The sequence below is a fragment of the Neomonachus schauinslandi genome, chromosome 2, assembly GCF_002201575.2.
Source record: "Neomonachus schauinslandi chromosome 2, ASM220157v2, whole genome shotgun sequence".
Classification (NCBI taxonomy): domain Eukaryota; kingdom Metazoa; phylum Chordata; class Mammalia; order Carnivora; family Phocidae; genus Neomonachus; species Neomonachus schauinslandi.
The window spans coordinates 142,900,985-142,922,115 of NC_058404.1; the positions used below are offsets into that span (position 1 = coordinate 142,900,985).

A 21,131-nucleotide genomic window follows, 5' to 3' on the forward strand; every position below is an offset into this window, starting at 1 on the left:
CCGCGTCGGGCTCCCTGCTCCCTGGGAAGCCTTCTTCTCCCTCTCCCACTCCCCCCTGCTTGTGTTCCCTCTCTTGCTGTCTCTCTCTCTGTCAAATAAATAAATAAATAAAATCTTTAAAAACAAAAAAATTTATGATGATTTCAGGGGTGCCTGGGTGGCTCAGTCAGTTAAGCATCTGCCTTTGACTCAGGTCATGATCCCAGGGTCCTGGGATTGAGCCCCATGTCGGGCTCCCAGCTCAGCGGGAAGTCTGCTTCTCCCTCTGCCTCTGCCCCTTCCCCGACTCGTGCTCGCTCTCTTGCTTATTCTCTCTCTCAAATGAATAAATGAAATCTTAAAAAAGAAATTTATGATGATTTCAAAACAGAGTTAGTTTTATACCCTGACTGCAAATTTCCCAGTGTCTTTAAATGTCTGAGCTACGCTGCTCCTTTCCATGAATGAGGCAGAATTATTTGGACGCCTGGGTGGCTCAGTTGGTTAAGCGTCTGCCTTCGGCTCGGGTCATTGGGATCGAGCCCCGCATCGGGCTCCCTCCTCTCCCTCTGCCTGCCGCTCCCCCTGCTGTGCTCTCTTGCAAATAAATAAATAAAATCTTTAAAAAAAAATGAGGCAGAATTATTGGTGGTACAACTGACAAAAGCATTTTCTTCTTCTTGAGAACTATAACAATCCTCTGTTGCATAATTATTCAGAGTGCTCTTACTAGATAGGCATCCAGAGGCCTCTTTTTATAATTGTGGAAAGCTGGGCTCAGAGAGGGAAAATGATTTTTATAAAATTCTTATCTCTGAGCAAATCCCTGCTAGAACGTAGGGTCTGCTGTGATACTTCTTAGGCTATAATTCCCCTTTAAAGTTTCCTTTGAGAAATTTTGTAACCCCTCTTTCCTGAATAAAGTTGTCTTTACTTCCTGAATAAAGTAATGTGCTAGCTTTTGCCCTCTTATCTAATTTGCTTGAAAAAAAAAAATCTCCTTTTGAGGTAATCTGAAGTCAGCAGTATACCTCCCTATTCCTTCTCTCCCAGGGCAGTGGCTCCTAAACCTGGCCCTGCGTAGGAATTATCTGGAGAGTCATTAAAAATCTATGTCCCAGGGCCCACATACCAGGGCCCCAGAACCTGTATTTTTAACATGAGCTCCAGGTGATTCTCATGAAGATGGTACCTACTATTTGGGAACCACTGTGCCAGGGGACATGGCACCCCTCCCTGGAGATAAGACCAACGGTAAATGGGAACAAGTCCCTGTTTCTGACCTCTCCGGCTTTCTTAGTAGATGAATGGTCCTGAAATAGTGCCTGGTCCACTCAGTCCAGCTGCCTCTGGCTCAAGGCACCAATGTGGACATATTTTTTCTCATTGTTTTGTTAACATTCTGCTTCCTCAAGAAGTTGATGTCAGAATCAACAAAGATTCTATTTGGCAACTCAACCTCTTGCTACAGTCCTTTTCCTCTTGCCTGTTTTGTACTCCCAGATGTGGACTGAAAAGTTCAGCTCTCTGGAATTATCCTCAAGTGTTTTGAATTTCCCCAGAGAACATTTTGGATAGTGGGATGAGTGAGTGTTCTGGAGTCAGGTAGATCTGGGTTTGATTCATATTCTGTTTGGCAACACATTAGCCAAGTTGATTAAGGAGGTAGACCTCAGTTTTCTCATCTGTAATATGGGGGTTGATGATAACTTCCTTGGAAGGTTGTGTGAAGGTGAGAGATTATGTATATAAAACACTCGAGACAGTGTCTGGCCCTTATTACGTTCCCAATAAATCTTTAAAAATAACACTTTAAAGATCATTGTAGATCACAAAGAAGGAAGTTATGGCTTTGTGAAACTGTTTAGTGAACAGAAATTATGGCTTTGTGAAACTGTTTAGTGAAACAGAATACATGGATGTGACAGATGATATGTATCTTGAGCATGGCTGGTAGATATGTAAGCAAATCTAAATTACTTGGCAACAAGCTCATTTCTCCAAATGTATGTTTCCCTTGTAGCAATTATTGGATCCCTCTCTCTTCAATAGCACGATCTAGAATAGGTTTCTTTTAATAACTTGTTTCCCTATGTGTTCCTTTTTTAAAAACAATCTTATTAAAGTATATTTGACATACAGCGTTCTGTTAGTCTCAGGTGCACAGCATAGTGATCTGACAATTCTATATGTTAATACATTCACCACAATAAGTGTAGTCACCATCTGTCACCGTACATTATTACAATTATTGACTATATTCCCTATGCTGTGCTATTCATGTCTGTGTGACTCATTTATTTTATAACTGGAAGTTTGTACCTCTTAATCCCCTCCATCTACTTCACCCAACTCCCCCAGTCACCTACCTTCTGGCAACCACCACATTGTTCTCTGTATTTATAAGTCTGTTTCTGTTTTGTTTGTTCATTTGTTTTGATTTTTAGATACCACAAGTAAGTGAAATTATATGGTGTTTGTCTTTGTCTGACTTATTTCACTTAGCATAAGACCCTCTAGGGCATCCATGTTGTCACAGATGGCAAGATCTCATTCTTTTTTTATGCCTCAGTAATATTCTATTGTATATAGATACCACATCTTCTTTATCCATTCACCTATTGATGACACTATCGTAAGTAATGCTTCACTGAACATAGGGGTGCGTATTTCTTTTCAAATTAGTATTTTCATTCTCTTTGGGTAAATAGTAATAGGATGACCAGATCGTATGGTATTTCTATTTTTATTTTTTGGAAGAAACTCTACACTATTTTCTACTGTGGTGATACCAATTTACATTCCCACCAACAGTACACAAGGGTTACTTTTTCTCCACATTCTCATCAACATTTGCTATTATAATTGGTCTTTTTGATACTAGTCATAACAACAGGCGTGAAGTGATATCTCCTTGTTGTTTTGGTTTGCATTTCTCTGATGATGAATGATGTTGAGTATTTTTTCATGTGTCTGTTAGCCAACTGGATGTCTTCTTTGGAGAAATACCTGTTCGGGTCCTCTGCCCACTTTTTCAACAGATTATTTGTTTTTTCAGTGTTGAGTTGTATAAGTTCTTTATATATTTTGGATATTAATCCCTTATCAGATATACTATTTGCAAATATCTCTTCCCATTCAGTAGGTTGCCTTTTTCTTGTGTTGATGGTTTTCTTTGCTGTGTGAAAGGATTTTGTTTTGGTGTGGTCCCAATAGTTTTTGCTTTTGTTTCCCTTGCCTGAGGAGACATATATGGAAATATGTTGTTAAGGGCAATGTCCAAGAGATTATGTTTTTTTTTTTTTTTTCCTAGGAGTCTTGGGGTTTCAGGTCTCATAGTTAGGTCTTTAATCTGTTTTGAGTTTATTTGTATATGGTATAAGAAACTGGTCCAGTTTCATTTTTTTTACATGTAGCTGGCCAGTTTCTCCAACATGATTTATTGAAGAGATTGCCTTTCCCCCCATTGTATGTTCTTGCCTCTTTTGTCATAGATTAATTGACCATGTAAATGTGGGTTTATTTCTGGGCTCTCTATTCTGTTCTGTTGATCTATGTGTCTGTTTTTATGCCAGTACCATACTGTTTTGATTAATAAAGCTTTGTAGTATATCTTGAAATCTGGATTTTGATGCCTCCAGCTTTGTTCTTCTTTCTCAAGATTGCTTTGGCTATTCAGGGTCTTTTGTAGATTCTTACACATTTTAGGATTATTTGTTCTAGTGCTGTGAAAAATGCTATTGGTCTTTTGATAGGGGTTGCACTGATTCTGTAGGTTGCCTTGGCTATTATGAACATTCTCTATTTGGTTCTTAAAATGAATAGGGAAGAAAATAAAAGAAAAAAAGAGATCATGTGGGCAGACCTTGATCTAGTCAAATGCTGGGCAGATAGCATGACCAGGCAAAGTCTTAAAAAATTCTGTATCAACATAGTCAGGAGAAGAAAGCCTGTCTTATGTAAACAAAGAAAAAGAGAAAAAGAGAAAAGCAGGCAAAAAAAAAAAAATAAAAGTCCTTTTTACTGGTAGAGATTTGCAGTTGAAACAAGTGCTTTCAGATGAGACATCTGTCATTCAGTTAGAATTCTGCCTTTGTCACCTTACAGCTGGATGTACCTGGGTCTGTTTTTTTTTTTAAACTCCTTTGAACTTCACTTTCCTCAAATGCAAAATGAAGTTAATAGTTTTAACTTAATAGGGCTACTGGGAATGTTAATTAAAATAATGTGTGTAAACCTTTATATTTCATGGGTGAGTAAATACTGAAGAATATATAATTTAGCCATGACTTCAGTTTATATGGTGGCATAAAATAATGTTAGGGTAAATGAGATGTCAGAAAATGAAGTATAAATCCCAAACTCGGAGGTGTCGAATGGAATTTTAGCCTGCCCCTCTCCCCCACCCAAGTTTACTTACGTATAGAATTTCCCCCTCCGTAGGAACCAGGTTTGTGGGCAGGAACTTTAATTTCATCTTGGACTTTCAAGAACCACATCGTTCATTTCTGTTTTCCTTAAAATGCAGGTGCGCCTATTATTATATCTTTCCCACACTTCTACCAAGCAGACGAGAAGTTCGTTTCTGCTATCGATGGTATGCACCCGAATAAGGACTATCATGAGACATTTGTGGACATTAATCCTGTGAGTACACACATCTTCCTGGTAAAAGCGTGGATTTTATTCTGTCTACACAGTGTTTATCGGTTTAGTCCTTAGCACTGTTAAAATCCTGTCTTCCTTTCATATACACATTCAAGGGAAGAAGACTCAGCTCAGTGCATGTGATACCTAGTCGCACAGCCTTACAGGCTGAACTCTGTGGCTCTAATAGGCAGAAATAGCAGCAAACCTGCTTTAACAGAAAAGCACCTGTAAACATTGCATCACTGGAACAACTGAGATTGGACCCGTGTAACCTGGTCAGTGTTCCGTTGGCAGCCTTGGACTTGAGCGTATATGCGTTCTCCCACAGGCAGACAGATCAGCAAGGCTGAAGACATACATTCTTCTTTTGCTTACTGCCAGGAATGTTTTGGTTGAAATTTAAATATATGTATTAGCTTCAGTTACTTTTGGCAAGCCTCGTTCTACAGGCACTTTTGAGAGTTTATTGTATGATATTAATTTAAAAGGCATTAGATATACATATACTTCAATCCTGTTTTCAAAGAGGAGATAAACTAAAACCACGTGAAAAGGAAGGGAATAGCATTTCATAATGTGAGAGAGCCTCTCACTGTAGGAACCGAGGTAAAGGTCAGATATCTTCATTCTGGGAATTTTGAACACATGGAGCAGTAAAGAAAAAGCGAGAACAGTCTTTTACAGCACAGCAATTTATGGGCACTTCACTCTTGTATCTGAGAAATCAATGGTCTTATCTTTTTGTGAAAAAGATCAGGTGTTTCTTATCACCCTTTTCTCTCTTAACCTTCAGTCAGTTCCTCTTCCTCAGCAGAACTGTGGGCAGGTGCTTGTCCCCGAGGGCTGGGTGCAGTCCCTTAACCTCGGTGCAGAGGCGAAGCGGCCATGGGGAGCCAGCAGCTGCAGCTGCTTTCCCGGCTTTGGGCGGGGGGAGGTCCTCACCATCCTGGGGACCACTCCCTGGCTCAGAGCTCCCTCCTGCCAGGGTCGCCTAGGGCTTCGCTCTCCGAAGTTGCAGCATCCTGGGTGCCTGCTAGAAATACCGATGTCAGGCTTCACTCCAGGCCTGCTGAATCAGAATGTGCATATTCACAAAGTCCCCAAGAGCTCACACGCATATTAAAGTTCGAGAAACACTGGTCCACCAGGCACCCGACCACATCCGCAGTTCTCATTCTGTCAGAGGTCAGGCTTCCCTTGTCCTCCCTTCCTCTCAGACATGGTAGCCGCCACCCTGGCTGTGAGCACCACACAGAAACGCTGCCCTATTGAGAAAAACTGTTTGTGGTTTTAATAAGCCCTAATGTTTCCTTTTTTGCTTCTCTGATTGGCAGTTGACTGGAATTATTCTCAGAGCCGCGAAGAGGTTCCAGATCAACGTTTATGTCCAGAAGTTAGACGACTTTGCGTAAGTTTTACCTCTTTCGTCAGAGGCAGCGGGTCGTTTTGCTGCATTGACTCTCTGGTGGGGTCGATGTCAGGAGACAGCCCACTAAGTCTGCTCACTCCTGCCCTTCAGGGATGAGGCGTAACCGGCATTCGCATAGGCTGCCTTGGTCTTGGAATTTACTTATTCTTTGTCACCAAACATGTATAGCGTGCTTTCCATGGATCACACATTGTTCTAAGTATTTTACACACAGGAACTCATTTATTCCTCACAGTTAGGCTGTGTTAGCCCCATTTTACAGATGAGGAAACCAAGGCACAGAGAGGTGAGGTAAGGCTACAGAGTCTGCGCCTCTCCACGCTGTGCAGCGTTGCCCTTGCCACGACTCCGGTCTTCCCACTGCGCCCACCCAGCGCCAGCCACGGGCTCCCAGGCGGGCAGCTAAAATAGGCTCCTGAGTCCAGCCGTTCCTCCCCACACTCCAGCTAAAAACCACCACTTAATTAGGATTACTAATTAAGGATTACTTAATTAGGATTACTAATAGTCCTGCTCAGACTTTTCAATAGGAATTTTTTGGGTATGAGAAAATGCTTATGACTTAATGTTAATGAAAAAACAAGTTGCAAAACTATACATAATATCATATATCTATTCTTTCTATCTATCTATCTATCTATCCATCTATCTGTAACACTTGGCTCCCCCATCAGATTTGCAGATTTAATCCCACATGTCACAGATCTTTCTAGAAAGTAAATGTGGTTTGCAAGAATGCATTTTGCCACCCTGTGCACATTCCTGAGGCAGTATAAATTAGTAGTTAAGACCTAGAGCCTTAGAATCAAAATGAAATTACAATCCTGGCTCCACCTTTTACTCATGTTGGTCCTGGGCAAATGACTCTGAGCCATAATTTCTGTGTCTTAAACCTGGGACAGTGATACCTACTGCATGAGACTAGTGTGAGAATTAAATGAGATAGTGTCCCCCAAACACCAGGCACAGAGCTGGTTCTTGGTAACGTGCTCTGAGCTCTAGTGAAGACAATACTTAGTGGCCTGGTCATAAAACATTCTGAGGAGGGGCGCCTGGTGGCTCAGTTGATTAAGCATCTGACTCTTGAGCTCCGCTCAGGTCTTGACCTCAGGGTCATGAGTTCAAGCTCTGCATTGGGCTCCGCTTGGAGCCAAAAAAACCATTCTGAGGAGTGGCAGCATTGTTCAGCTGGCTGTGGCCATCCTTCTGATAACTCTTAAGAGAATAGTAATCATTTTGATGAATTTGCTCTCAGCATCTTGTGTTTTCATAAAGCTTGGAATTGTTGACCTGACAGATTGGAATCTAACTTCTGACTGATAAGTGTTTGCAAAGATAACTAAGAAGTCTTTATAAGTTCTGGGTAATTTAATGAAGTAAGTGTGCTGGAATTTTCATATAAACTTATCTCTCCAGGGGGGCACCTGGGTGACTCAGACGGTTAAGCATCCATCCGGCTCTTGATTTCGCCTCAGGTCTTGATCTCAGGGTTGTGAGATCCAGCCCTGCATCGGGCTCCACGCTCAGTGGGGAGTCTGCTTGTCCCTCTTCCTTCCCCTCTGCCCCTCCCCCCGCTCATGCAACTTCTCTCTCCAGGCCAGTGTGCTATCATAATGAGGATGCCTATAAAATAATCTCAGATAATTTTCTTTTATCCAGGTATGATTGACATACAACATTATATTAGTTTCAGGTATACAATATAATGATTCAATATTTATATGTATTGCAAAAGGATCAGCCCAATAAGCCTAGTTATCCATCACCACGCTAGGTTCAGATGTTTTTTTCTTGTGATGAGAACTTTTCAGATGTACTCTCTTAGCAACTTTCAACTGTGCGTTACAGTATTATTTACTATAGTTGCCATGCTGTACATTACACCCCTATGACTTACTTGTTTTATAACTGGAAATTTGTACCCTTTGACTCCCTCCACCCATTTTGCCCAACCCCCAAGCCCCAACTCTGGCAACCACCAATCTGTTCTCTGTGTCTGTGGGCTTGTTTTTTTTGTTTTGTTTGTTTTCGATTCCACGTATAAGGGAAAATATACAGTATTTGTGTTTCTCCGTCTGATTCACTTAGTGTAGCGCCCTCAGGGGCCATTCATATTTTCACAAATGGCAAGAATCCATTCTTTTTTATGGCTAAATAGTATTCTAGTGTGAATATATACCATGTTTTCTTTATTTATTCATCCATTGATGGACACTTTGGTTGTTTCCATATCTTGGTTACTGGAAAAAATACTGCAGTGAACATAGGGGTGCATATATCTTTTCGAGTGAGTGTTTTTGTTTTCTTTGGCTAAATATACAGAGGTGGAAATGCTGCATCATATGGTATTCTGCTTTTAATTTTTTGAAGAACCTCCATGCTGTTTTCCACAGTGGCTGTACCAATTTACCTTCCCTCCAACAGAGCACAAGGATTCTCTTTCATCCACATCCTTACCAACACTCACTACATTTTGCCTTTTGATACTAGCCATTCTAACAGGCATGAAGTGATATCTCATTGTGGTTTTGATTTGTCACCTTTTGTCTTTATAGGGAAACGGGGAACATTAGAACCCTGGTTTTCCCAGTGATGTATATTAATGAGGTAAGTTCTGGGAGGGAGCCATGGGTATATTTTACTTGTGAAAGCTTGGGAAACTTCCATTTTGATGTCTACTATTGTAGCTATGTAATTTAAGATGTGAGAAAGGGGGAAAGGTGATTTTTAAAAACCTGTTTGTCCTCAGAAAATGTCTGTTTATATGTTTACGTGAGGCTGCCTGAGATTTGTTTGAGATTTGAAAATGACAAAAAATTTTCTTTCTCGAGAACATGTTTTGGGTGAAACTCTTTCTGGACAGCTGGTTATGTAAGAAACAAAATGCAGAGGTAAATGGAGCAATGGCAGACACTGTTGAAGCAGAATAGCCAACACTCAGATGACCAGTTAAAACCTCCTCCATCTTTGAAACTCTGCCAGTTTGCAAAATGTAATTGGTTTACCATTCACGTCATTGAGCAGGAGGAAAAGAGGGTCAAATTAAAATGATTGGCAACATTACATGAAAGTTTTGTGTAAGGTGGTTAAAGAAATGACTGAATAAAATGATACATTCTCATTAATTTTAGTGATATATGGTTGCCTTATCTTTTATCATAGCATAGAGGGTTTTTTTGTTTTGTTTTTGTTTTGTTTTTTTACTTTCTGATAAACCAACATATATCACGAATTATAGGACACAGATCCTGTCATAGTTTAAACAAAAAGAATTTCCCTAACGAAATACTTCTTTGTTTCACACTGTACCCCAGAAATTTTATCCCTAAATGTTAGGTATAAATTAAAGTTTTGCAAATAAAAACATTTTCAGAGGGCGCCTGGGTGGCTCAGTTGTTTGGGCAACTGCCTTCGGCTCGGGTCGTGATCCCAGGGTCCTGGGATCGAGTCCCACATCGGGCTCCTGGCTCAGCGGGGAGCCTGCTTCTCCCTCTGACCCTCTCCTCTCTCGTGCTGTTTCTCTCTCGCTCGCTCTCTAATAAATAAATGAATAAAGTCTTTAAAAAAAAAAATTTTCAGAAAGCTCGGAAAACACCTGCTATTCAGAAAGCTCGGAAAACACCTGCTAACACCTGTGATAAATTCTTTTCTGAATCACATGCATTTACTATATAAATCTCCTCAGTTTCCCTCTTTCTTCTACCCAGTTTTGAGGGGGAACATGCAGGGGTTTTCCCTCTCCGATAAATTCTTGATCGGCTCGCTTCTATTGTTAGCAGCATTTTTTAAAGTTTTTATTATTTTTCTCTGTTCCCTAAAAACAAACAAACAAAACAAACAACAACAACAACAAAACTTGTTCTGCATAGAAAATTCAGTAACAGGGACTGGCAAGAAAAAGAATTAAAATAACTTTCACAAAACCTGGGCCAGACTGACATTGTTCTTATTTTACTCAACAGCATGTTGTTAAATTGTTTCCAATAATAACTTTGTAAAAAATAATTTACACTTTGTAGAACTAACACATGCTCTTTATAGAGCTCTTGGAAAACTAAAAATATGTTTTAAAAGTGAATCACCATACAAATATTGAATCATTATATTGTACACCCAAAACTAATCTGTTTATGTCAATTATACCTCAATTAAGATTTTTTAAAAATATTTAAAAAAGCAAATCACTGATAACCTGTCCCTCAGAAACAAGGACAGCTGACATCTGCTTATGTTGCCTCTTAGTATTTTTCTGGTTTTGATATTAGGTAGTTGAGACCATTCCATAGATACGGTTTTATAACCTTTTTTTCATTTGGCATTACATTGGTAGCCACATTTATAAACTTTCGAAGGGTTTGTGATTACAATTCTAAGACTAGGCTTTTATTGTTTCAGAGGGAAAATGTAGGCACTATTTACCAGTTTATAGGATCTATTTGCAATTGCTCCTGAGTCATCATTGTTATTGTTTGTGGAGAAGGACACAAAGCAGGGCTTTTTGGAAATGAGGAAGGATCCTGTTCTGCCAACTTATGTTCATAGTTGTGTTCATATTTGAAGTCCCCTCCAACTCAACCTTTGCTTTGCTTTTTTGTAGAAGACTATATTGAGTCCAGGGAATTATGGAGTAAAACCTTGTGCTTTTGGTGCCTCCTAGGAAGAACTTGACTTTACTCTAGAAAAAGGAAATATTAGACCTTGAAGTGACCTTGGAGACTGTTCTCCCACCTCCTTTTTCCAGAGAAGGAGACTCTAACACTGATGGATCTTGGGCAGTTATTGGAAGCACCAGCCCTAGAAACCCATCCTCTGCCTCAGTCTAGTGCAGATTCAGCGTAAATTAAGCCCAAAGTTCCATTTGTTGCTCATAATTTTTATGAAATTAAACTCTCCAGACACCTCACCCATTACAATTTAAAGAGATAAGATCTTTGTTCTGCATCCAGAAAGTGTTATTCTAGAACATTTTCTTGGTTATCAATACCCTCTGGAATTCTAGTGAGCCTCAAGACTACTTTAGACACTCTATTGAGACGTCTGGTCTTTTTTTTTTTTTTTTTTAAGATTTTATTTATTTATTTGAGAGAGAGAATGAGAGAGAGAGAGCACATGAGAGGGGGGAGGGTCAGAGGGAGAAGCAGACTCCCTGCCGAGCAGGGAGCCCGATGCGGGACTCGATCCAGGGACTCCAGGATCATGACCTGAGCCGAAGGCAGTCGCTTAACCAATTGAGCCACCCAGGGACCCCAAGACCTCTGGTCTTTTTAAGAAACATTTTTTTTTTAAGATTTTATTTTTAAGTAATCTCTACACCTAATGTGGGGCTCGAACTCACAACCCAGACACCAAGAGTCACACACTCTACTGACTGAGCCAGCCAGGGCCCCGAGATCTCTGGTCTTGATTACTAGAGATTTAACCAAGACAGTAATTATACTTTCCACATACCATTGTTGGAATATTTCATTCATTCAATCACTGGCATTTATTCAGCAGCTACTGTGTGCAGAGTGCTATTCCTAATGTTGAGGTGACTGAGATATATAAGTCTTGCCTTTGGAAACCTCACAGTCACAAGGAGTCCTACAGATCAACAGACAGTTACAACACAGAGTGCACAGTGATGGGTTTTAGGGAGTGATACGGAAGCCTAGTAAAGGAACCTTTAACAGGCCTGAGTTGGCCAGAGAAAACTTCTAGATGGAAGTTATGCTGAGTTGGATATTAAAGGATGAGTTGGAGTTGTCTGATACAAAAGATGGTATTATTATTTTTTAATACTTTTTCCTTCCTACTTCCAACCTAATTTGAAAGGAAGACATGTTTTCAGGGAAAAAAAAAGATGTTAATGAATAAATGCCCCCCTCTGCTTACTCTAATTTATAAATGAATTTCGGTATCTTTGGTTTGCTAACAGGAAGACTCACCCAAATTGTGTTTAATGATTTTGAGGAAAGATATAGCAAAAAAACTCTATACCCTGAATATTTAGTAATCAGGGGAATACTATTTTCTTGCCTTCCAGAGTGTTCTCATTGATAAAGAGACTGCAGGTCGACTGAAGTCTGTGATTAACACTACTTTGATCATCACCAACATACCCTACATTGTCATGGCCCTGGGTGTGTTCTTTGGTTTGATCTTCACCTGGCTTGCGTGCAGAGGACAGGGATCCATGGATGAGGTGAGTGGTGGCTGGAGGAACTTCTCTCTTACTGGGTAACTTTACCTGTGGGAGGTCAACTGTGCTTCATTGAAGGGCTGTCAACTGGCTCCATCACCCAGTTGATGGAATCCTCAGGGTGGATTCTGAAGGTTTTATGCTGGGCACAGTGATTTCATGGTTATATTACTACTAAATCAAATGAGAAGCAAGGGGAGTGTGTCAAAGAGGGAGGAGTAATACAATGGTATTGTCCAGGATTTGGGGCTGGCTTGGTGGGCATGGAATCCCTGGGAGTAAGCTTAATGTTTCTGAAAATAACCGGAAAGGAGAGGAAGAATATTTAACAGCTAAACATCTGGCCTTTGGTGTCAGACTGCCTGCATTCAAATCCCAGTTCTGCCACTTAATGGCTGTGCGGCAGTAGAAAATGTGCCTCAGTTCTTCATCTCTCATTATCCCACTTTAGGAGTTTTTTTGAGGATTAGAGGATATAGTAAACAGAAAGCACTTGGCCCGGTGTTAGCATTTCGTAGGAGCTCAGTAAGCATTAGTTATGTGATGAAACAGTTCGAAGATTATAGAGCAAGACAACCAGAGACCTGCTTGGAAGGAATCATAATATATCAGAAGATAGCTGTCACTGAGTCATCACTGCACACGAAATGACTGGCACAGGAGAGCAGTAACTTCCGTGGAGAGAAGGGAACCCGCCCAAATGGGTGGGATAAACAGGGTTAGGTTGGCCTCTCTAAGTGACCAGCCGGCCAACCCAGCTCAACCGCCAATGAGCCTTTCCTGTGGGAGCCCTTCTTAAATTCTCAGCAACGTCCCTTTTTGCAGCAAAGGCTTTCTCCCCACTTCTAGCTGCTTCAACTGTCTGAGGCAAATGTGAAGCAGGAAATAGGTTGAAACCATCTGAATAGTATTAGCTCAGACTTCCCTGTGTTCTGCATTCTTCCGCGATTTCTCTTAACCTGTGCCCATCAGGTTAGCGTGAATTAGGCGTGAGGTAATTATTTTGCCGTTTCTGTGCACGGCTCTCACTTCCAGTCTGACGTAGCGCAGTCACTGAGATTTTCGTAAGCACAGGTGAGAGCCCAGTAAATGTTACTACTCCTCCTACGGTTAACCATCTTTGTGTAGTCACCAAGCAAGCAGCGGCTGAGCACCCACCGCCTCTGAGCACCCACTGCTCTCTGGTAGGTTTCAAACCAGGCAGGAGCAAATGCCGTGGAGTGTGACGAGGGTTACGGTCCGGGTGGGCGCAGGCAAGGGCGCTGCTCTGGAACCGGGGGTGCGGCTGGCAGGGCTGAGAGCGGGCCTCGCGAGAAGCTGAGGCCTGAAGGGCAAAGCGGCGGCAGGCCAAGCCAGAAGAGAGGCCAGTGTGACAGCCGCCCTCCTGTCAGTCTCCCCTCCTTCCGTCTTCCGCCACCACCCTGCCGCCCAGCGTTTCCCATCCTGAGAGAGCTTTCTGAAGTGACTACCTGACTCTGCTGTCCCCTCTCTCCTGAGTCTCAGGGAACCGCAGATGAAAGAGCACCCCTCATACGCACCTAACTGAGGCCCGAGCTCGGTGGAGGAGCCGTGTGAGCTGTCCTGAGCTGGACCCGCCCTGCGGAAACTAGCCGCGTCCTCACAGGCATGTCGCCTGTTGCAGAGAGGAGGGAGGAGACCCCGCGCTGGCTAGTGAGGAGAGCGTTCCGGCAGGAGGTTAAACCACAGACTGACCTGGCTGGCCATTAGGCTTTATAAAATTGTTTTGTTTTCCATGTGTCTAGCAAGTATTTAATAAACTCTTGTATAGTAATTTTTTTGTTGTTGTTACTAGGTGCTGGTAGCTCCAGAATTTTGTGACCACTGTTGTGGTTAAAATGTGTCCGCATCGCTTGTTAACGTTCCTTGGTCTAACCTTATTCAGTATGCTTCAGTCACCAAGCTTGGAGCTCAAAATATATAAATACTATTTTATGTTGTATTCCTCCATTCATTTCAGCCCCAAAACAGAAGTAAATAAGAGTTCGGAACCCAAGGTAAAATGGGAACCTCATTCAATACATCATTAAAATGCATCTAATGTCCTCTTTTTTAAAAGTGATATATTGTCTTTCATGCTAATCTTCAGCTCATAATTCCTCCAGGAAAATAATCAGCCTTTTGACTACTTTCAAGCCGGCTGGGAACCCAGCGGGGAAGGGGTGGGTGGGGTGAGGTATGCAGTGGGGCGATACCTGGGAGTTGATTGTGATTAAGCCCCTGAGGATATTTGACTTGTACTTTTGTGAATTGAGAGGATGCACAAATAATGTTGGTGAGGACAAATACAGATATTTCATATGGAGTAGAAGTAAATGCTAGTTATGACATTTGTGGGTAGTTTGTTTTTTTTTTTTTTTTAGTCAAAATGATCTTGATGTGGAAAGGTGCTTCTGGGAGGTGTCATCAGTAACTGATCTTTTCCCCCAGTCACCCTTGCCAAATATGATATTCTATCAGTTACAATATTATTGAGTTGTTCTTTGTAAAATTATTTATGAATATGGGAAATCCATCCCTCCACAGCCTAAATTACACATACATTTCGGGAAGTCTGACTGCACTAACAAGACATTTCTTCAGGCAGTCTTCTTGGGAACTTTGAAATTGTTTTTGTCAGTTGGCTTTCTTTCCTCAGATTTGGTTCCTTCCAGTGTTCTGTGGTTCACTGTCACTCACTGAAGAGAGAAAAATGTGCCCTACGCTTCCTGCGACAATCACCTTGCTGACGGAATGAAGGATGGTGTCTTAAAATATTGCACAGAAAATGCTTTAAAAGAAGGTCCCTGGGGACCCAGGAGCAGGGCCGCCTCTCCTCAGAAGACCTCTTGGCTTTTAGTGCAACCTAAATTAGAGGATTAGGAACCATCACATGTCACAAATTCAAGCATATTTAAGGGCATTTTCTTTGTTCTCAAAATTCACTATTCATTTTTGATCAAGAAACCTATATAGTTACCCAGCAAAGTATACATAGAATTTCTTAACAACTGAATCATCTTACAGGATTTTGTGTTTAAAACTGGAGTTCAGTGTAAGCAAATGAAGAGAAAAAGCCATGGATTTCACAAATACAGCTTTTGATCCCTGTGTGGAGGTAATAAATCCCATTATTTGCCCCAATTTCTTCCTCTCTACACTAAAGCAATATGTGACATGTTCCCTTCTTGAGGGGGCAATTCATTCAACTCTCAACTTCTCTGTGAATGAAGATAGAACTCTAGATATCCCAAATCACCAAAATGGGAAAAACTAAATTGAAAACATTTTGTCTTCAAGAATGCCAAATATCTAGATTTTTTAATTTATCAATATTTAACTATATAATTGGCACACCTTATTCTTTTGTTTATCCACTTATCCACATGAATAAAACTGATAAACCAGTGCATATTCATTGGTTCATCCTATTATCAGGGTATAGTCATCTGTGAGGAGGAAATTTTTAAATACTACAAATGATTTAACAGCTGATGTACACTTCAGACTGACTCTCACACAGGCAGGGAGACCAAAAACATATTACTGCCATGTGATTCTTAATAGTTATTTGGCTTAACATCCCGTTTGATATTATCTCTCTGAAAAATCTGTGGCAAGCCCATACACTGCAGTCAAGATTATAGACTGGTTAAGAAGAACGAATGTGCCTATTTGGCTTTAGGGTGAAAATAACAAACTATTCCTCATGCTGATTCTCTTGGAGCCATTATCCTGGAAAGGTCTCCAAAGTCTTTGTGATTGTCATTATCACAGAATATGTGTGTCCTGTACTATGACACTCAATTTAGGGAGAAACCAAAGAGAGAGAGGTGACCTCGCTTCTCTCAGGGAAAATTGAGAGTTGAACACAGGACACGAAATGGGCTTTGCCACTTTTAGCTCAAGGCTTTTCCTACTGGACTTTATTTCCTCATGTTCTAGAAAGATCACTAATGGTCAAGTGGAGCAAGTACTGTACAACTAACCCCTATTGGGGTTTTTACTGAAGGGAGGCTGGTTTTTTTTCTATTTAAATTGCTTGAGATACATATTGTGCAAAAGGTAACCTTCACACTTGGCCCTCTGGGCATTATTTCTGGAATTAATTGCTCGTGGCTATCAAACAGAATACTGACCAGAATGCTCTTCCTGTAGCTTAAATAATTGGTTCATTTCATGTGATTCTTGACCTGTTTATTTCTACCCTTAACGCAATGAAGTATTTCACTAATAAAACTGTTTCTAGGAAATTGCACTGGAAATTGTATGTTATGTCATCAGATGACCAGTCATCTCTGGTCATCTGAAAGTCGTCGACTTTCATTTGAAAGATGCTCTTTGCCCTCTTGACAGATGTAGGCCTGAGTCGCACCCGTTGGGCCACTTGTGATTTCTGCTCGGCTGTGGTGGCCAGTTCTAGGCAGCCTGACCAGTTGAGCTTGAAGCGGGCCCCACACTGTGTTCCTCTGCCCAGGGCTTTCTCCAGAGCCCTGGGAGCCCCTCAGGAGCACTGGGGGCCAGTAGGCTCAGGTATCGACCCTTAACCAAAGGGGGGCAAGAGCAGGAAGGAACATGTTTACAAATGACAGAAGGTATTTGCTTGGAGTTCAGAGAGGGAAGAATAGTGGAGATAAGGTTAGAGAGAAATGCAGGGTCCAGATCAACTTGGGTCTTATTAAGCCATGTTAAAGATTTTGGTCTATCTTAAGACCAACAGGAACTGTTGCAAACTGGATTGAGGGGTCGGGGGAGAAATGGGAGACATGTCAGGCTTGTTCAGAAAGGCCTACTGTAGCTGCAAGGTGAATACATTGGAAGAGTCTACATGGACGCAGAGAGGTCAGTTAGGAGGCTGCCATGTTAGGTGGGTCCCTTTGGGTTCTCCGTTGGCATGCAAGATGGATCTTGTGTGGGTGTCATGCACCAGCCTCCAGGGTGAATTCCACAAAGCTGCATAGCAGGGGTTAAGTCATGGGCTTTATTGGGGAAAATAAAAATGTTCAGAGGTATAGGGCCAGGAAAGCAAGAAAAAAGGCACAGACCCTCCATCCTCCTGTCATCCTATGGAGGCCAGCCAAGGGCCAGAGTACTGTTTGGTCTCACTAAGGAGCACATACCTGCCTTCTAGTCCCCCTTTTTAAGGGGCAAGAGTGAAGAAGCAGTCTTGTCCATGAAGGAATGTACAAGCCACTGAGCAACAGGCAGTTTGGATTTCGGGTGAATGCTTTATAGAAACTGTCTGGGACTGCCAGCTGCCTATTTCCGAACGTTACAATCTCCATCACTGGGGTAAAGAGGACCCCGGTTCCATGGGACCTGAGCTTGGGTGCAGCTCCTTCTCCCAGCAGCAGGGCAACCCAGAATGAGGTCACAGTCCGACAGTCCAGCTCACTGCACTGCAAGGGCTCCTGCAATGTCTAGGTACAGGTTGGCAGACCTCTTCTGTAAAGGGCCCAATGAAACAGTTTTGGCTCTGCAAGCCTCTCTTGTCACAATACTCAGTTTTGCTCTTGTATCATAAAAGCAGTCATGGGCAACATGTAAACAAATGAATGTTTCTGTGTTCCAATAAAACTGTATTTACACAAATACATGACAGTCCATGTTTGGCCATCATTTGCTAATCCCTGGTCTAGGCAAAAGATTATGGTAACTGGAATCAGGGAGATGGCAGTGGAGATGAAGGGTTTTAAAAATGCTTAAGACTTGGAGATGAATATGGGAGAGGGACATGTCATGGAACTCATTCACCCATTCCACAGTATTGAATAAGGTCTGTCACGGGGGCAGACACTCTGCCAGCAGTAGGGATACAACCAGTTAAGAAAAACAAAACAACAAAACAGAGTTCCCTGTCCTCGTGGAGCTTATATTAAATGTGGGAAGCAGTAAACAGGTGGTGGTAAGTACTAAGGATATTTAAGAAGCCACAGTGACAGGACTGGAATGTGCTATTTTAGAAAGGGTGGTCAGGGAAGGCTTCCTATGGAAGAAATATTCACCCATTCTTTTTCATCCCCGATCCTTCTCCCCTTCCATCCATTATTTCTGTGATTTCACTCTGCGGGTTCTCCTAGCTCTCTGGCCATGCTCTCTCAGGCTGTTGAGGGCTGTTTGTTCACTTCTTAATACCTGTGCTCAGCTGCAACCTCTTCTCACTTGATAACTCTTCCTGACAATTCCATTGACTCCCTGACTTCAATTACAACCTAAACACTTAGAGCTGAAACACGGGTCTGAGTTCAACCTCAGCTGCTGGCGGATATCCTCCGCCAGATTGTCCTCAAATCCAGAAAGCAAAAAAAGGAATTCATTTTTTCTTGTCTTCATTCCAAATTCCCATTACTGGGGAATGGCATCATAATCCACCCAGTTGTACAAGCCCAAAACCAGGGACTCTTGCTAGACTATTTTCCCTTCCCTCCGCATCCCCTCAGTCATCAAGTCCATCTGCTCCTGTCTCCCTTCCCGCTGTCCTCTTCCCTGGGTCAGCACTCTCACTGGGACTCCTGCAATTACCACTATTGGCATGATTTAATTTTTTGAATAGGTAAACCGTTTACATTTTCAAAAAGCATAAAAGGGGTTTATAGCGAAAAGTCTTCCTCCACCCATCTCCCAGATACCCAGTTCATCTTCCCAGAGGCAACTGATGTTACTCACTTTTTTATATATATAATCTTTCCAGGAATATTTTATACAAGAATGTGTATTATATATTCTAACCCTTTTTTCCATCTCCAAAGTTGTAGCATACCATAGACAGTATTCTAATTGTTTTTTATGTGATACATCTTTGAGATCTTTCTTTTCAGTACATAAAGAGCTTTACTGTTCCCATTTCATGTCTGAATAGTATTCCTTTGTATAAATGCAACTATTTAAGCAAACCCGTTTGTTCCCAGTCACTTGTTATTATACACAATGCTGTAACCAAAAACCTTGTAGTCCATAATTTTGTCCAATCATTTATAAGATAAATTCCTAGAAGTAGCTGGGTCCAAGGATTTGTCATTTTGATAAACACAATGGCTTTTTATTATTTTAATTTTTATTAAAGTATACAAGCACATAGGTTTAAGAATCAAATAATTCTAGAAGATTTATTTTTTTAAAAAAAAGGAACCCAAACAGATACCATTCTTAAAGGCACCTCTGTTAACCCTTTTTTTTTTTTTTTTTTTTAATTTATCCCCATGACTAGGTAACAGGCTGCTTCGTCTATTTTCATGAGTTTTAGCATTATCCATCGCTCTACAATACGGAGATGAGGCTTTGGCCTTCCTACCTGGGCCTCATTACACACTCGTATTCAACCGCACGCACACCTTTCCCAAGGGTCCTCCCTAAGGCAGATTTTAAGGGCTTTCCGACGGCACGCCCCCGCGAACTCGCAGCATTTCCCCACGCTTGTGACGCCCCACACCACGTGAAGCCACTAAGCCCCCGGAAGCTGGCGGGACCGGGGGCGTTCCCGCTCCAACCCCCGCCCCCTGAGCCTTTCCGGCATTCCGGCCTCTTAAGCTAGGCCAGAAAAGAAGCGGAACTCCCGACTCCGAAGGCAGTTTCCCGGCGGGACTGAAAAGCCGAGTGCACCGAGTGTCGCGGGAGCAGCGCTTTGGTCCCCTGCTCCCGCGACATGGCCTTCAACTTTGGGGCTCCCTCGGGCACCTCTGGCACCGCTGCAGCCACCGCGGCCCCCGCGGGTGAGTGATCCTTCCGGACCTTCTCCCGGGGAGGAAGGGAGGCCTCCGGTCCACCCCCTCGGTCCGAGATTCTCCAGTTCGGGGATCCGGGGGTGGGGGGCGGGGATCTCCTGGCTGCTTGGGGATTTTAGGTGCTTCGGAAAAGGGCGGGCGGCGGCAAAGCGGGCCCAGGCGGCTCCTGAGGAGGCCGCGGGGGAATTCGAGGCCCAGCCTGTGGCTCTCATGCTGTGCGTGGGTCCCCGCAGGGCCCTGTCCTCCTGGGGGTCGCTTCCCGCCGCCGGGGAGCCCTTCTCGGAGAGACTGGAGAGCGGCTCCTCTTTCCCATTGCGGGAGACCCGCCCTGCCCTCCTCACCTCAGCCTCCGGGACCCGCGGGAACGCTTGCTCGGCTCCCTCTGCTGGGCTCGGCGAGGTTAGGGCTGGGGAGCCGTGGGCCCTGCCTTGCGGCCCCTTCGGTGCTGGCCCTTTGGTTCTTGCCGCGGGGACTTGACGCTCCTGCTCCTCTCTCCTGTCCCCACCTCCGCTTTCTTAACTCGTTTGGAGCTAAGTCAAGCTTTGTCTTTGTTCCCTTCTGTAAAACCTGCTGACTCTTCTAATCCTTATCTTGCTTTCTTTTTCTTTTCTTTCCCCTCTCCCGTTTTAAAATTTTGTTTCTTTGCCTACACGCCTATCAGGATTTGGTGGGCTTGAGACTGCCAACTCCACCGCCAGTGGGTTTAATTTTGGGGGTTTCGGATTAACTGCTAATCCTGCAGTGAACTTTAATATTGGGAATTTCGGTGTTTCTACTACCTCGGCGACTCCGTTCAATTTTGGTAACAGTCTGGCAAGTGCAGGTAGATACTGCGGGTCGTATGTGTAACGAATGTTGGGAGCTGGAGTCCAAGAATATTTTGTGGTTCCTAGTTTTGGAAAGAACAGCGACTTGTCTAATAAAGAAGGGAAATTCATTTTCTAGTGTCCAATCAAAAACATTTGTATCCAGTTTTGACTGTCTTAAAAGATTTGTTATTAAGAAGTCTTGCAAGTTATAACATTCCTTTGTTAAACTTGTATTTGATTGAACAGACTATACCTTCCAAGTGATAAGAATTTGGAATGGATTATTATTTTGAGTAGAATATGTTTTCCAAATTGTTACGTATCTCTTCCAAAATAGAAGCTCAGCAGTCAGGCCCATTTCTCTG

The 21,131-nt window shown here is 42.5% G+C and overlaps 2 protein-coding genes across 4 annotated transcripts in view; both read left to right on the forward strand.

Moving 5' to 3' along the window:
- Positions 1 to 14,404, forward strand: part of SCARB2 (scavenger receptor class B member 2) — a 78,986-nt gene extending 64,582 nt beyond the window's left edge. For both annotated transcript variants that reach the window (XM_044912928.1, XM_021702331.1), the window contains 5 exons: positions 4,508 to 4,626; positions 5,964 to 6,037; positions 8,614 to 8,665; positions 12,084 to 12,242; positions 13,743 to 14,404. In XM_044912928.1, the coding sequence (XP_044768863.1) occupies positions 4,508 to 4,626; positions 5,964 to 6,037; positions 8,614 to 8,665; positions 12,084 to 12,242; positions 13,743 to 13,781 (443 nt within the window). In that variant the 3' untranslated portion in view covers positions 13,782 to 14,404. The remainder of the gene's footprint in view (positions 1 to 4,507; positions 4,627 to 5,963; positions 6,038 to 8,613; positions 8,666 to 12,083; positions 12,243 to 13,742) is intronic.
- A 5,380-nt stretch (positions 14,405 to 19,784) lies between these two features.
- The window catches only part of NUP54 (nucleoporin 54), a 31,343-nt gene continuing 29,996 nt past the window's right edge, over positions 19,785 to 21,131 (forward strand). For both annotated transcript variants that reach the window (XM_021702243.1, XM_044912694.1), the window contains exon 1: positions 19,785 to 19,945. In XM_021702243.1, coding sequence (XP_021557918.1) covers positions 19,879 to 19,945 — 67 coding nt within the window. In that variant the 5' untranslated portion in view covers positions 19,785 to 19,878. The remainder of the gene's footprint in view (positions 19,946 to 21,131) is intronic.